Consider the following 15,759-nt stretch of genomic DNA (forward strand, 5'->3'; position numbering starts at 1 on the left):
CATGCTTGAGCTTCCGTTTACCACAACTGATGTGCAAGCTGATGAATGTTTATATGTGAATAAAAGCCTAAATTCAATCTGTTCATCATATAAAGCGCTTGAAATTTGCACTAAACCGCTCAATTCATATGGATTAGTTTTACAATCTCTTAATGACATTTTTTAAACTTCAAAGTGGTAGTTGCGTATGTCAATTGAGGGACAGAAATCTCTCAGATTTCATAAAAAAAGATCTTCATTTGTGTTGCGAAGATGAACGAACGTCTTACGGGTTTGGAACGACATGAGGGTGAGTCTAATATCCCTTTAGTGTCCACGACACCAACGTACGATAATGTTCTGTTTATTATAATCGTGTGCTGCAGTAATGTCGTCTGTCATTTGCTCTAGCTCGTTAAATAGGGTGGATTCTGATTGGCTGTCAATGTTTTATCGTTTTCAAAGTGACTCCAACGTTCCTCTGTGTCATTAATAGTTATAGCTATCCAAACTTTATCGTTATAGTTATCATCCTTAGTGTAATTAATGCTTAAAATTGAGGCGTGAACTAATAATAATAATGCTTTTATTTGCAAAAGACGAGTAATTTGTAAGTAATTGAGTAGGCCAACATATATACATCAGAGAGAGAGTGAGACAAGACAGAAAATGAGGTTGATATCCTGTTTATTTCATTCAGTTTTGTATCAATTGGTATAATCGTTTATTATAAGAGGAACATTGAAGCTGTACACGATGAACATTCACCAAGTACAACATTATCCTGGATCAACTGTCTTTGCTGATCTCGGAACAACATTTCAGTCAACCAATCAGATTTGAAGGAAAAGTTTAGGCTTACAACCAGGGTTAGGTGCTTCTACATCAGTGTTATCCACCTATCATTTCCCTCTGATTTTAGGGATAAGTTATGGGTAGAGTTAGGACTACATTTTCAGAGAGGAATGTCTTAAAATCACAATATGCAGATCACAAACAGCCTGCGTACTTCCCGTGTGAACTTAAGAGTATTCATTCATACAGAAAATATACCGCATAAATAGCACGTTTCGAGAGTTGTCTACCTGTTCTTTTTAATTGTGGGATTTTATTAATAGGGAATTTTGTTTATAAAAGGGAACAAAAAGCAGAATTAGTGTAATTGTAATGCACTATGACATTTGCAAAAACTTCATAAAAAGCTACATGCACAAAGCAATAGATATTAAGGACACGTGTGTGTGTGTATGCAGTATATGTGTCTAAATTTACATGTGAACAAAAACATGTAAAACTACCTGAGTATAAAGCCATGATCCCATCATTACCGCATGCATTCTCAGGAACTCGTTTAGTTCGGGAAAATTAAATGAAACATATCTAATGCAAGAGTATAAATCCAACAAATATAAAGTGATTTTCTTTGGTAGAATTGTATTGGCCCTTTAAAAATCGCCTATTTGTAATAACGGTCACCAGAGTCCTTAAACACCACTGTTTCACTACAAATAAAGATTCAAACAGACAATAATTATAGCTATAAAAAAAAGAAAAAGAAAATAGATTGTGGAATTTGCGTGATTATTCGCATGCGTTATGATTCAGTCTTGCGTCTTGAATGACTCCATATCACTTGTTTCAGCATTCAAGAGTGTGAAGAAAACTGGCTGCCACTGAGACCAGATGAAGGACATGTGAAGCATCCAGATGAGCCATTTATGTAAGAATCTTTCATCAGCTGCCTATATATGAGATAAAAACTAAGAGAATCAGCTGAGATTCTGTTTCAGTGGAAAAGCATATGTATCTGTCATTCTGTGATGAGAAATGAACATCTCAAAGTGGTTTGCCGTTCAGATTCGGCATGCCACAGTGGACATTTTAGATTTATAAAATTTTCACAAGTAGCCTAAACATCAGGAGATGAAAGTGAAAAGAAAGCGACATCACACACAATTGGTTGCGTTGTCCCTAGTTTGAAAGACAATGAGCAAGTTAACCAAAACAAAGACCAATTTCATTTTTACAATTACTAAACAGTCTGTAATGGTTGAGATTACATGGGCATTTTTGAACCCCATGAGACCCAGTGTTTCCGTGTTTCTTTTCAGTCATGTTTTCCTTTTCCTTTCTTTTGTTTCTTTCCGTTTTCCGTGACCTCCGGTGCCTTACTGGTGCCATTGGCTGCTGTGGAGACGCCGTTGACGGCAGATTTGGCTGACTTGAGCCGTGGCTGGCGGCGGTAGGTCTGGTAGTAGAAGTTGGCGAACAGAATGATGAACGTGACGGCGTAGCCAATCAGAGCCCACTGCATCCAGGCCGGGAACGGGCAGTCCGTGTAGAGCGAGTGTGTGGCATGGCCAATGGTGACGTGGAACTGGATCTAAACACACAGCAAACAGGTGTGTAACAGAAATCTGCAACTGTGAAGACTTTGATTGCTTCAAATAGCCTAGAAGAGCTTTGAGATGTCAAATAAAATCATAAAATGACAATTTGTACTCACCAAGAGATGTTCTGTTTGGTTAATGGTATTTTCCCACTTTAGTTTGAACACAATCCCTATATTCACCTTATTTTGCAACGTGGAAATAAGCTATTTTCTTATAATGTGCGATAGGCTACTTCCGATTCATTAGCAGCTATAGGTAAATTAATAACTAGAAGAAAAACATGTGCAGTAATCGGTAAAACTATTTGCACTACAAATCAGTGTGCTTACGATTGCGATGATTAATTAGAAATGTTAAAGCCCCCCTGTGGTGAAAATCAAGCTTTTAAAGTTGTTTATATGTCTATGTGGTGTTTTTAATATGCTTTTAGACAAACCATGTACAAAATACATAAAGTCAACCAAAAACGTCTCAAAAACACGGTTTGAAATCGCTGGTGTTTCTGACGTCACACACTACCTTATAACCAATCAGATCAACGTGTGATCGTCAACGAGTGGATCTCTGAGGTGAGTGAGTGAGTGGAGGCGGGGCTCATTTGCATATTCATAGAACCGTGTATACTAAATGAGGCAATGGTGTAGAGTTACAATCAAGCTATTTTAAGGCATGACGAACTTTTTTTTAATATGTCATTTTGGTGATCAAAGATGAGTTTTAAGGGATAAAATTATTGACTACAGGGGCACTTTGAAATCCAGCTTATTTACCAAAATAGATTTGAAATTTAAACATTGAATTGTGTATCTTGAGCTGTGAAAACTAATAGCAGGAGTCCATGCACAGTTGTATTTCAGCCAATCAAATTATTGTTCTTTAATATTGCAGTTTGAGGAGCTAAGAGGGATGTGGCATGTTTATTTACCATCTGAATAATAGTGAGGTATTTCTTCCACCACAGGTACTTCTGGATCTTTGGTCCGAACGCTGCCAAGCCGTAGTAGCCGTACATCAGCACATGAATGCCTGCGTTAATTGTGGCTCCAAAGAAAGCTGTGAAGAAGAAAGGAGATTTATAACATCAAAACATATGTTGGTCCAACAAAGTATTGATTACGTTTCAGGATTATGATCCAGTGAGATGGTGTATGTTTTGGCACAATGAGACTCTTTCATGGATCACGAACAAAAATAATTTTCATTAATTAATCCATTCTGATCGAGTTTCATGAATGAAGTAAATTGCTTCAAGATGCATGAGGAGCCACATACTTTTATATTGCTGAAATTAACATTGAGCGCTGTATATCAAATATTCTGGAAATGTCACCAGCATTTGTTGAGACACAAGATTACAACATCCAATCATCTAAACGCAATCCTCAGATCATTAACCTTTGTTCACCCTTTCCTCCTTATTACCCTCTGACCATCTGTACTCCCTTCCACACCTCCTAAGCTCTCCTAACCTTTCCTCCGATTTCGTCAAATCTCCTCTTCCTTCATTCATTAACATGCCTAAGACTTTTGCACAGTACTGTATGTATATATATATAGTGTAATCAAATAAATGTTCACAAACATATGTTTAATTGTGCAACTCTCTTTGTGAGGACCAGTTTGAGTTTTAGACCAGCGGAGTGAGGACAAAGTGAGTAAAGTGAGGTCATTTGGGCCAATCCTCAATTTCTGAGATAATTTTAAAGGCCTGTTTGAGGGCTAAGCCTTGATTTTTAGGGATAAGGTTATTATCATTAGGTTAAGGGTAGGTTTAGGGTAAGTGTTCGGGTTTGGCTCTTAGTTGTGATGGATGTGAATGTGATTAGTTGAATGAATGTCTTCACAAAGAGAGCTGTACAAGATAGAGAGCGAGAGATAGAGTGTGTGTGTGTGTGTGTGTGTGTGCGTGCGTATCACCATATTTAGCCATAAAATGTTTGTGTCCTCAAAAGTTAGAAAAACAACTGTCCAAAATTGCAAGTGACAAATACTTTATAAAGGCACTATCATATCTTTGTTCAATTATACAACGTATTTTAGCTTCATTTTAGGTTTAGGCTTAATATAGGCTCAGCTAAGTCTATAATAATCGCAATTGGCTTAATTTAACAACAATAGAAGCAATTTCGTTATTTAGGTAGATTCAGGTCTGCTTAATGAATAATGAACACTCACACTGTCCGCCGGGGACCCACTTGATGCCGATCCACCACAGGATGAACATGGTGCAGTGGTGATAGACGTGCAGGAAGCTGACCTGGTTAAACTTCTTCCTCATGATGAAGAACACTGTGTCCAGAAACTCCACTCCCTTAGAGATGTAGTACCACCACAGAGCCGACGCTATCTGCAGGAACACCACTGGTCTTAGTGACACTACATATCTGTCATCCAGTAATGAACATTAAAAACATATCAACATGCATTCAGACAAAGTTAACAATATAACGAAGGCAGATTTTAACTGAAGCTTGAACCGTGTTCATCCATCTATCTATCTATCTATCTATCTATCTATCTATCTATCTATCTATCTATCTATCCATCCATCCATCTAAGAACTCTGTATGTCCATCCATCCTCCTCTATCTATCCATCCATCTATCTAAGAACTCTGTATGTCCATCCATCCTCCTCTATCTATCCATCCATCCATCCATCTAAGAACTCTCTGCATCAACATCCATCCATCATCCATCCATCCATCCATCCATCCATCCAAGAACTCTGTATGTCCATCCATCCATCCTCCTCTATCTATCCATCCATCCATCCATCCAAGAAGTCTCTGCATCAACATCCATCCATCCATCCATCCATCCATCCATCCATCCATCCATCCAAGAACTCTGTATGTCCATCCATCCATCCATCCATCCATCCATCCAATAACTCTGTATGTCCATCCATCCTCCTCTATCTATCCATCCATCCATCCATCCAAGAACTCTGTATGTCCATCCATCCTCCTCTATCTATCCATCCATCCATCCATCCATCCAAGAACTCTCTGCATCAATCTCCATCCATCCATCCATCTAAGAACTCTCTCCATCAATCTTCCTCTGACCATCCATCCATCTATCCATCTATCCATCTATCTATCTATCTATCTATCTAGTACACAAATGTTTGTAGGAGTAAACACAAGGGGTGATCCATAACTACCATAACCATTTTGATCAAGTCACATGACCTAAGCTTACTCCAGTGATACTGTTCACCTTATGAGTGCCTTAAAGTCACTTTAGATAAAGTAAAATGACTAATTTGAATGAATTTGCTCTTTATGAAAATGTTGGAGTGGCCTACAGGTGGAGGAACTCCTGACCTCATCTCTGTCCTCATGTCACCAGGGAAACCAAGCTTGCCAATGAGGGTGATGATGAATGCCAAGATAACAGCATGAGGAAACTCTAACCGACGTCAGTGACAGTGGTATCCTGGGATTCTGCATTCCAGTTAAGCCTCTCCTCAACTTTCTCCCTTTTCCTTACAGCTGTTAAATACCCTCTAGTACAAGATCTTGGCTTCAATCTTTTTTTTTTTTTTGATTGGGTTAGTCATAGCTTTATATATAAACAATAGCAGTATATGGTATGTGGGCATTTAGTAAGACATGCCAGAGTATTCCTTACCCTGACTTCATTAACATCATTGGAGTAGTTGACGGGCTGGCAGAGGTAGCTGTATCCGGCCGCTCTGGAGCCCAAGAGCAGCTAAAGAGAAAAACATTCATTATTATTAATATGTGCTCAAGGAAAGGTTAAAGGTGAAGTCTGTATGTGATGGACTGGTTGATTTGCCATAGTTTATCCCTTTTGCTTTTAATGCAGATAAGTGTGTTTCTGTGTCCTTTCATTGCTTATTTTTTTGTTTGTTGCAGAAAACTTACGAAACAAGCAACTCTGTGTAAGAAGTCAAATATGTCACAATTTATTTTTGATCTAGTGCCAAACCGTCTGACCTGTCTGTGGTCTGTCTGTACACTATTGCACTATTGTTGTGCTGAAATCACTGCAGTACTATTTATTTTTTCACTTTTTAACACTTTATGTGTGAATATAAAATCCTAATGAACACCCCCAGAATTGTTGCATATACTGTAGGTGGGAAGTTGACATTTCCTATATTATATTATATTATATTATATTATATTATATTATATTATATTATATTATATTATATTACAGTATATTATATTATATTATATTATATTATATTATATTATATTATATTATGAATAGCATTTTTTTTTTCTTTTTTTTTTTTTACAAAGAAATATTTTTTTCTTTTTTTATTTATTTTTTATATACAGTAGTGGACAAAAGTGATGTCTTGCCTTTGGAAATTGACATCTTCACCCTTTATTCAAATATTATTTCAATTTTGTTTTGACAGCATATTGGGTAGTTGTTTTACATTTACATTTAACCATTTAGCAGACGCTTTTATCCAAATGAGGAGAGCAATCGAAGCAATCAAACCAATAGTAGGGCAACAATATGCAAGTTTATTTGTGATAATAATGCAATGAAACATTACAAATTGTGCAGACACAATTTCTGTCCAGGCTGCCATACAGAGAAATTATGAACTAATACAAAAACGTGAGAGAACCAAGAAAATTTTAACAACTGATTATGTTGTTTCTATTTTTTTTTTAATGCATTTTCCTTTCATTTTCAGCTGTAGTTTGCCTTTTTTGCAAGATAATTTTGTCTTACTGTACCTTAACCAAGTTTAGTGTTTTGTTCGTCCCTCATATTTAAAAAAAATATATAGAAAATGTTCCTCAAATTTTTATGGTTTAATCAAACTTGTAGGGTAATAATTAACAAATATCACTTTATATATGTGTGCAATTCTTCACTTTTCAAGCAAAATCAATTTCATTAGCAATTTTTTAAGCATAAATGTATGAGGTGTATCCTTAAAACACTTATAAGAAAGATAAATGTTCCATAATTCAATATTATATTATCTGAAAACACTATATTTATCTTGTTTTAAGGATGTTTAAGTATCTTTTGATGAAGAAAATATTTTTTTGTCACAGTATAGATGTGCAAAGTAAAGTTGTCTTCCACCCAGAATGCATGTGAAAAGCAAACCGCCTCTCGTGTATCCAATTTCTTTGCAATGCTGCTTATTTTTGTAAGAGAAACAAACAGAATGCCGTGATTTCAGTCTTTTGCAAGTTAATGCATAATGCAGACTTCTTTGTATTTTTTATTATAGTATATATTATTACCATTTGACAAATACTATCGCATCACCCATGATGCCTGATTGGTTGACAAGAAGGAGCTGAACAGACCTCTTTGCAGATGTAGAAGTTTAGCAGCACCATGCTGAAGTTGTACACGATGAGGGTTTTTCGGAGCTGGAAAGGCTCGCGGTTCTGCATGTAAAGGGGTCCGGCCCACAGGAACAGCAGGTAGAGAACGCTGATCCCCAGGGTGGGGAGCGGCGATGACATCATCGGCCATTTCTCCACGCGCTTGTCTGAGAATTAAACACATAAAACAACATTCAGTTCAGGAATTCATATTCCGTTTGCTGGGTTTTATTATTCTTCTATATTGCTATCTCAGAATATTCTCACCTGCTATGGTAAGGCTCCATTTATAAAACTCTACAGAGTCATTCATGAAGTGAACGACTGTCTCCATGGCTCTAGTTCTAAGATGATTATCCTGTGAAGGAACAAACAAGAATAGAGGCAGTTTAAAAGTGATTTTCCTTGCACAATATGAAATGTATTCCTTCAGGACAGCGAGTCATACAAAGATCATTTCACAAGACTAAATATTGGATTTCGATTGCTGATCACATTGTGCCACATAAATGTGCTGTAATAAGATTCTGTTACACCATAACTGATCTAAAATGTATGATGGGTAATAGTCAGTGTCCTTGAGATACTATTGTAGTTTTTATTTATATTTTGAATTGCTTTTTATTTTTATATTTTACATTTTCAGTTAAAAAAATGTATTTTATTTTTTTTATATTTTATATTTATTTTTATTTTTAGTTATTTCAGTGCTTCAAGTTAAAGTAAATGAAAATGTTTTTTATAGATTATTTTATTTCAAGCAACAAAAATTCTTTTGGTAACACTTTACTTAAAGCCTTTTGTGTATAATGCACAATGTACGCATTATATCTTTTCATGAATCATTTTAACCAAAGTTAAAAGGCGTTATAATATTTGCAGATTTCTTGTTACATCTGAATGCATTATACTTTCTAATGGTGTAACATAATAATGTATTTTACTTTCATTCATATTCATTCATTATGTATAAAGGTTTTAGGAAAAGTGTTACGATGAGTTTTAGTTTGTTAACTGTAACAACCGTGGTAATAGCATGCTAAAATATAAATAATGATGTGTTTGTGTTTTTTATGTATGGATTTTTTTCCAGATTGAAAGACATAAAGACATACAGAGAAGTGGGTGTCACTGTTTTTTCAAGGCTGTATTTAAATCATCAAGTCAAAACTAAATCATATTCCACACCTGAGTGCCAGGTAAGCAGAATTAATTTGGGTCACAGTTCACCAGTGTCGTTACATAATCAGCCCGTCTCCCATGCTTTATTTAGCAGCCCTATCGTTTTACACCGAGACAAACCGAAGGAAAACAGGACAGCTGTTTACGGTACTGCTCCCAAATTTAATATAACACGAAAGAAAAATATGCCAGCAAAGCAGTGAGAGAATAAGCTGAGGTAAAAATACTTGTGGTTACAGAATATCAGTTTAAACTTGATTGTTTTGTTTTTTTGCATAAGAAAATAGTTACACAAATGAAAGAAACAATACATATTCCTGTACGTTGTTGTATGCATAATATATATGGTGTTCCCAAAACATGAGATTCAAGTCATACTTAAAATGTCTGAATGTCAATGCATTTGATGGAAAATATTCAAATCAAGTGTTGCTGAAATGCTGCAGGATCTTTTCTCTTCACTTTTTTTTTCATCATTTTTGCTCATTGTCTTCGAATCAGCCAGTGTTTTGACTATTTTTAGTGGATGTATGAAGTCAGTTCTCCTCGGATTCACACAGGTGTACTAGCAGAGTCACATTAATTATGAACATGTTTCACATACAAACTCAGTCACACAATACTTAACTCTTCATTTTCAGGGAAGACCATGCAGGGATAGTTGTCACACACAGGGTCTTTATCTCAGTAACTGACAGACAAAAGTCTAGTTACACAAATGTGTGTTTTGTCTGTGGTTTTACATCATGGTTAATACTGTAGTTTAACTCTTGAATTAGGATATTGTTTGTTTGTGATTCTATCCTCCAAACTAAAGTTGAGTAAACATAATTAACATAAAAACACATCAGCATGCATTCAGACAAGAGTCAACTATGAAGGCAGATTTTAACTGAAGGTTGAACCGTGTTTTCAGAACAAATCAGGTCGTCACATTTATATTTGGGCAAGGTATGTGTTTTATGTTGTCTTTTTATACAATTTATTAGTTGTAATTTCTGTTTCCCAAAAAGTTGGTTTGATATTTTATAAAATGTTGCTGTTTTAAGAATTGTTTTGTTTTCTACAGTTGAAAAGTAAAATAAAAATAGAAATGTTCAATATTTCGTTTTGTACCTAAAAGCCCATTCACGCCAGGAACAATCGTCGTTAAACGTAAAAACGTTGTTTTGTGTGTGTCCCTTTAAATACAAATGAGCTGCTGCTCCCGGCACAGAGGGCGGAGCTTCAAGAGCAGCAGCTCCAGACAAGCACTAAAATGTCAGAAACTGTTCTGCCTTTTATGTTTAAACTGGAGTCGGACAATGATGAAGAGACTCAAGAAGTGAAAACATGTAGAATGCCACAGGACGTTTCTGAATGGTTAGTTGATGAATTTATGTTGCTGATGTGGAGTTAACTATCTTCAATTAGCATATTCTGTCATGATAATCTATAAAATCGCTTGTGTGGATGCCTGCAGAGTGACATGCTATTGCATTTGTGTTATGTACTGTTTTGCATGTGAAAAGACGGATGCGACTCACAAATGTGCTTTACTACAACAACTCTTCCTCTTCTCAACACTACTTGCGAGTTCCCGGGACGGGTTTTTTGTCAATTTTAGGGTTATTGATGTCACTAACCCGGGAGGAATGTCGTGTAGTCCCTACCAGCCGTTTGTTATAGTCCTTAAAAAACGATTTCTTTAAAAGCAAATATCTTCCTTTGCTTTGAACTTTGTGCGTCGTAACTTTGCAGATGTTGTTTATGCTCAAACAGCAACATTACACACTGACTAATGTTAGAAAAGTGAAATCATAATCAACCACCCCTTTAGGGCCCATTTACACCAAAAACGATAAGCGTCCACACCAGCGGATGCGTGCTTGACTGTCACTTTAAATGCTCGAGCTCTGAAAACCGGATTGATTCTGATTGGCTGTCAATGTTTTTATCGTTCATCAGCCTGGAAAAAAGTTCTGAAAGTGATTCCAATTATATCGTTTTTATCTTTGCCGTTATCGTTATAGCTATTCTTTAATAATGCGAACGATTTTTAGAACTATATCTTTATCGTTATCTTTATAGTTTTCGTCCTTGGTGTGAACGGGCCTTAAAGGGATAGTTCACCCACAAATGGTCCTCATGTTTTAAAATATGTTTTGAGGCCACTTGGCAATGATGATTTTGCAACTATGATTTCACACAGAACGCGTTTTTTTGCATTCCACTGTGCTACTTTTCAATTATTTTTCTATGCGTTTGACCATTGGGCTCGCGTCTTACGTCTTTTGCGGCGTCTCGCGCACAATAAAATTTGAACTTGCGGTTTTACCCCATTACGCTGCCCGCGTCTCACGTTTTTTAACCCAAAAACGCGTTCTGTGTGGAACAGCCCTGAAACGGAAGAGACGGTGCTCTGTTAAAATAAACATGTCACCGGACAGTGCAAAGTTCCCGTCAGTCCACTCCCCAGTGAAGACAAAAGCCTCCGTGCGCGTGTGTCAGCAGGTTTCACGAGCATTTGTCAGTCAGGCTTTAATTCCTTTTGATCTACGAGCTTAATTGCCCAGCGACCCACATCTGAGGCCGCAGTTCTCAAAGGGATGATCACTATGAAGGTTATTATCACCAGCAGATGCTTCAAATACAAGCTATAGCCTACTGAGAGGTCTACAACTTTAACAGAAACGAAGAAACCATAAGCAGCAGCAGTCAGCTGTAGCCAACAGTCTGATCATTATAACTGATATGAGCAAACGAAGTGAGCATATGAAATGATACGAACGTGCGCAGAAATAATATATATATATATAGCTATATATATTTTTTTTTTTTGCAGTTAGATTCACCCTGTAACATGTATTGTCAAATAACCTAAACATATGTGGAAAATTAACTGGTCAAAGTCAGATTTATTAATTATTTGTCAATAACTAACAATTAACTTGTTAATCAATCTGAGTGCATTAAGTCAATGAAAGTCTATTTATGAGTTCAGATCAGACAGAAATGGCTATAGGTAACAATGATTACTATACATGGTTCTTTTGAGATAGAAAAAGAAGTGGTTACACTTTAACTGGTTAAACTTTATTTTAAGGTGTCAATATTACGGTGTAATTACACATTTAAGGACTGAGTAATCCTACTAATTAACTACATGTAGCTAGATGAGGGTTTGGTTTAGGGTTAGTTGCATGTAATTATGCATAATTTATAGTTATTACATGTAACACCTGCAACAATAACACTGTTAAATAAAGTGTAGGCTACCCTTTATTTTAAGGTGTCAATATAATTATACATTTAAGTACTGAGTAATAATAATTAACTAGCCTACATGTGGGCTACTAACTAAAGAATAAGGGTTATAGGATGAAGGTTTGGTTTAGGGTTAATTGCATGTAATTATGCATAATATAGTTATTAGCCTACTACTGTAACTACATAATAGTTAATAATGCTAATAATGACGCTGAGTAAAGTGTTCCCAAAGAAGTTCTTGGCGTTCATTATAGGTTCCTCAATGATTCAGGGTTCTTTAAAGCATTAGAGCAAGATGGTATTCTCAAGAACTTGAAAATGAAAAGCTATTTGTGGAACTTTTAAATATTCGTCTGTGATATCAAGCTTTAAGGCCCCTTAAACGAGCCACTGAATGACTCCAGGGAACATGACTAATCTCCATTAAAGCGATTTAACTGGATCTGACATTTTGCAGTGAACGCATTTGCATTTAACTGCATGCAAATGTACAAGACAAGTACGTAGATCTAGATTGAAATCAGGAGCTGATGCAGAAAATGCACTTGCCACACACAGTCTTACCTTGCGAGCGCGTGCCTATGCCGACATCAGGTGCAGTGCAGCCCAGGTGGAATATGAGAGTGAATAAATGTCTGGATTTAAATCTACAGTGTGCGTTTAAACACATCAACCCCGCAGATTTGGCAATAATAACGCGAAGGCAAACGGAATGTAACTAACGGGACCGGAGCATATGAGGCAAACGCATCTGATCAGTGTAAGCAGACACTGACTGGACACCGGGCTGTCCGGCACTGAGCATGCGCAGTCGCGCCATGTGGGGCTCATGCCGGTGCGCTCGGATAACTCCTTTGTTTAGGCGTTAAGCTTTGTCTCATCTGGGGGAGGTTAATCAATGCATCAGCAGCGCTTGTCTTAACTTAAATATTATATATTTGCGTCTAAGTAAAAATATTTCGAATATATGGCTATAGTTTTTTTATTTTTATAAACGTAATAGTTTAACTAGGCTACTGCCAAGTTTTAATAAAATACATCCAGGTTTGATCATTACTTTGTACTCATATAATTGTTTTCATCTTTAATGATGTCATCTAATTATTATAAGTTCTACATCGTTGGCATGCAGTGATGTTTACTTATCGTTATACCTCCTGTATAATGTGTTTTAACGATAATGTTCCACTGACAGGAGTAATTTCTATTCAATAAAAAAAAAAAAATTGATTTCATTGATTTAATAATTTAATTTCGAATAATTAGCATATTATATTATATTGTTATCATTTAGTTCTACAAGGTATTGTATACATTGGCATGCTGTGAAGTTTATTATATGTTTTTATTGTATATGGTAATGGTAATTTTTACACTGACAGACCCTCTGAATGAAATTCCCAAATCCATACATACTGAGTAACCTGTTGTTGAAAATGTTTTGTCCCAATGTGAGGACACAATGTAGACACAAGGTGGCAGCAGCAAACCCTAGAAAAAACTGTTTCCCCTTTTTCTTGTAAGTTCAATGAGTTCAATGAATTTAGAAAAAAGTATTTGCAGAAAAAATATATGAACTTTGTCTGATCGTATTATGATATCATCAAAAAGTTTTAACCATATGGTAGTTTAAAAATCAATCATGTGTTTTTACACAAACTTATGGTATAATGACTGTACAAAGACCTCAAAATGAGACAGAGCTGAAGTAATAATGTATTTTTATAAATATATGTGAATTGGTGTGGTCTTAGCTGGTCTTCCAGCCTGGTCTGGTTTCAAAGGCTGGTTTAAGGCTGGGAGACGAGCTGAACACCAGCTTGATCAGGCTGAGATCAGCTAAAACCAGCTAAGACCAGCTGGTTTTAGCAGGTTTTTTTTTTTTTTTTTGCAGGATAATGTTTGTTGTCAGCATGTTGCATGTTTAATTCAGCTAGCAATGTCCAGAAAGTTATTTTGCATTTGTAATCCTTTTTTTTTTTTAACTTTTTTTTTTAAATAATGGGTCAAGAAAGAGATGTTGACTAAAGTTAGTTAGTTTAGGTCTGAGATGAGCGTTCAGGGCTAATCGCGTGACTGATTCTCTGTGTGTTTCTGTGTCTCACAGGTGTTCTGTTAACAGCGTGATCACTCACAGCAGGAGCAGATGTGCAGTGTGTGAGAGTTCAAGTCAGTCTAACACATCATCTCACCTGTGTGTCACACTGACAGCTGACAACTATACTGGACAACACAACACTCTACAGGTTTGCTTTCTTTCCTGCATAGAAGATTTGTCCTTCCTTTCTTCCACAACACAATTCTTCCTCACTTACTTAATTAATTTATTAATACTTTTATTCATCAAGGATGCATTCAATTTTTTGTGTTACAATATTGCGCTAGGCTATTCCCTAAAAAAGCAACTAAAAGTAACTGATGGAAAGTAAAATTGACTTTTTTCTCACCTGGGCTGGACTCGGGCTTGCTTGTTCTATATGAACTAAATTAACTATATTTGGCCAATGTAAAGGCCATTTTACATCATAAGTGAAATGAATAAGCCTCAGGCTGACAGAAATGCAAATTCATTGCTGTCCAGTAGAGGGCGCAACTCAAATATTTCAGCTGTGTTGCCATTCTGGACACTAAACAAACAAAAAAACTAACTAAATGAAACACAAATGTGATGTTTAATGTTAAAAGTCATTTTTGATTATTAGTATGGTTGAATTGGATCATCCAAAGACATTGGTTAATAAAGTGAGATTAAATACATAAAGTATATTTGTGTTATTTAAAGGGGTGGTTGATTATGATTTCACTTTTCTAACTTTAGTTAGTGTGTAATGTTGCTGTTTGAGCATAAACAACATCTGCACAGTTACAACGCTCTAAGTTCAAAGCAAAAAGGAGATATTTGCTTTTAAAGAAATAGCCTTTTAAGGACTACAACAAACGGCTGGTATAGGGACTACACGACATTCCTCCTGGGTTAGTGACATCAATAACCCTAAAATTTACATAAACCCCGCCCCCTGGACACGATTTATAGATTATCATGACAGAATATGCTAATCAATGACTAAAAGATAACTACACATATAAGCTACATAAATTCATCAACTAACCATTCAGAAATGTCCTGTTGCTTCTACATGTTGTCACTTCTTCTTGAGTCTCTTGAGTCCATCTTTGTCTGAATCCGGTTTGAACATAAAAGGCTAAAAGTTTTTGACATTTTCAGTGCATGTGTGTGTGAGGTAAAAGAACACAAGCTCTTGAAGCTCCGCCCTCTGTGCCGGGAGCAGCAGCTCATTTGCATTTAAAGGGACAGACACAAAAACGGTGTGTTTTTGCTCACCCTCAAAAAGTGACAACTTTAACATGCTATATATAAAAATATCTGTGGGGTATTTTGAGCTAAAACTTCTCTTACACACTGGGGACATCAAATACTTATTTTACATCTAGTGAAAAGGGCATTATACCACCCCTTTTTACATATTTAATCATTGCAGGTTTGCATATTCTGACTTTGCATTTGACTGTTTTAATGAATTTTGAGGATTACTAAATCTGTTTCTGTGCAAGTGAGATGAGTAAATGCATGCTCACATTATTCTAGAACTACAA

At 36.1% G+C, this 15,759-nt stretch overlaps 1 protein-coding gene across 1 annotated transcript; it reads right to left on the reverse strand.

The window, feature by feature from the left end:
- Window positions 1–650: 650 nt before the first annotated feature.
- On the reverse strand, window positions 651–12,997 carry elovl4b (ELOVL fatty acid elongase 4b). Its single transcript, XM_084428310.1, has 7 exons — window positions 12,709–12,997; window positions 7,981–8,071; window positions 7,693–7,880; window positions 6,011–6,091; window positions 4,548–4,719; window positions 3,298–3,425; window positions 651–2,362 (listed from the first exon to the last, which is right to left on the reverse strand). Exons 2-7 carry the CDS (start codon window positions 8,045–8,047, stop codon window positions 2,087–2,089), a joined length of 912 nt encoding a protein of 303 aa, XP_084284436.1. The 5' UTR covers window positions 8,048–8,071; window positions 12,709–12,997; the 3' UTR covers window positions 651–2,086.
- Window positions 12,998–15,759: the final 2,762 nt, after the last annotated feature.

This window comes from Rutilus rutilus (assembly GCF_951802725.1).
Source record: "Rutilus rutilus genome assembly, chromosome: 13".
Taxonomy (NCBI): domain Eukaryota; kingdom Metazoa; phylum Chordata; class Actinopteri; order Cypriniformes; family Leuciscidae; genus Rutilus; species Rutilus rutilus.

What these genes read in the sequence shown, in the direction of transcription:
- elovl4b (XM_084428310.1), bottom strand. Translation starts at nt 8,047, where the DNA reads ATGGAGACAGTCGTTCACTTCATGAATGACTCTGTAGAGTTTTATAAA. An exon ending in ACTTCTACATCTGCAAAGAG is followed by an intron (nt 6,092 to 7,692) that starts GTCTGTTCAGCT and finishes TTTTCTCTTTAG; the next exon opens with CTGCTCTTGGGCTCCAGAGC. An exon ending in ACCTCACTATTATTCAGATG is followed by an intron (nt 2,363 to 3,297) that starts GTAAATAAACAT and finishes CTGTGTGTTTAG; the next exon opens with ATCCAGTTCCACGTCACCAT.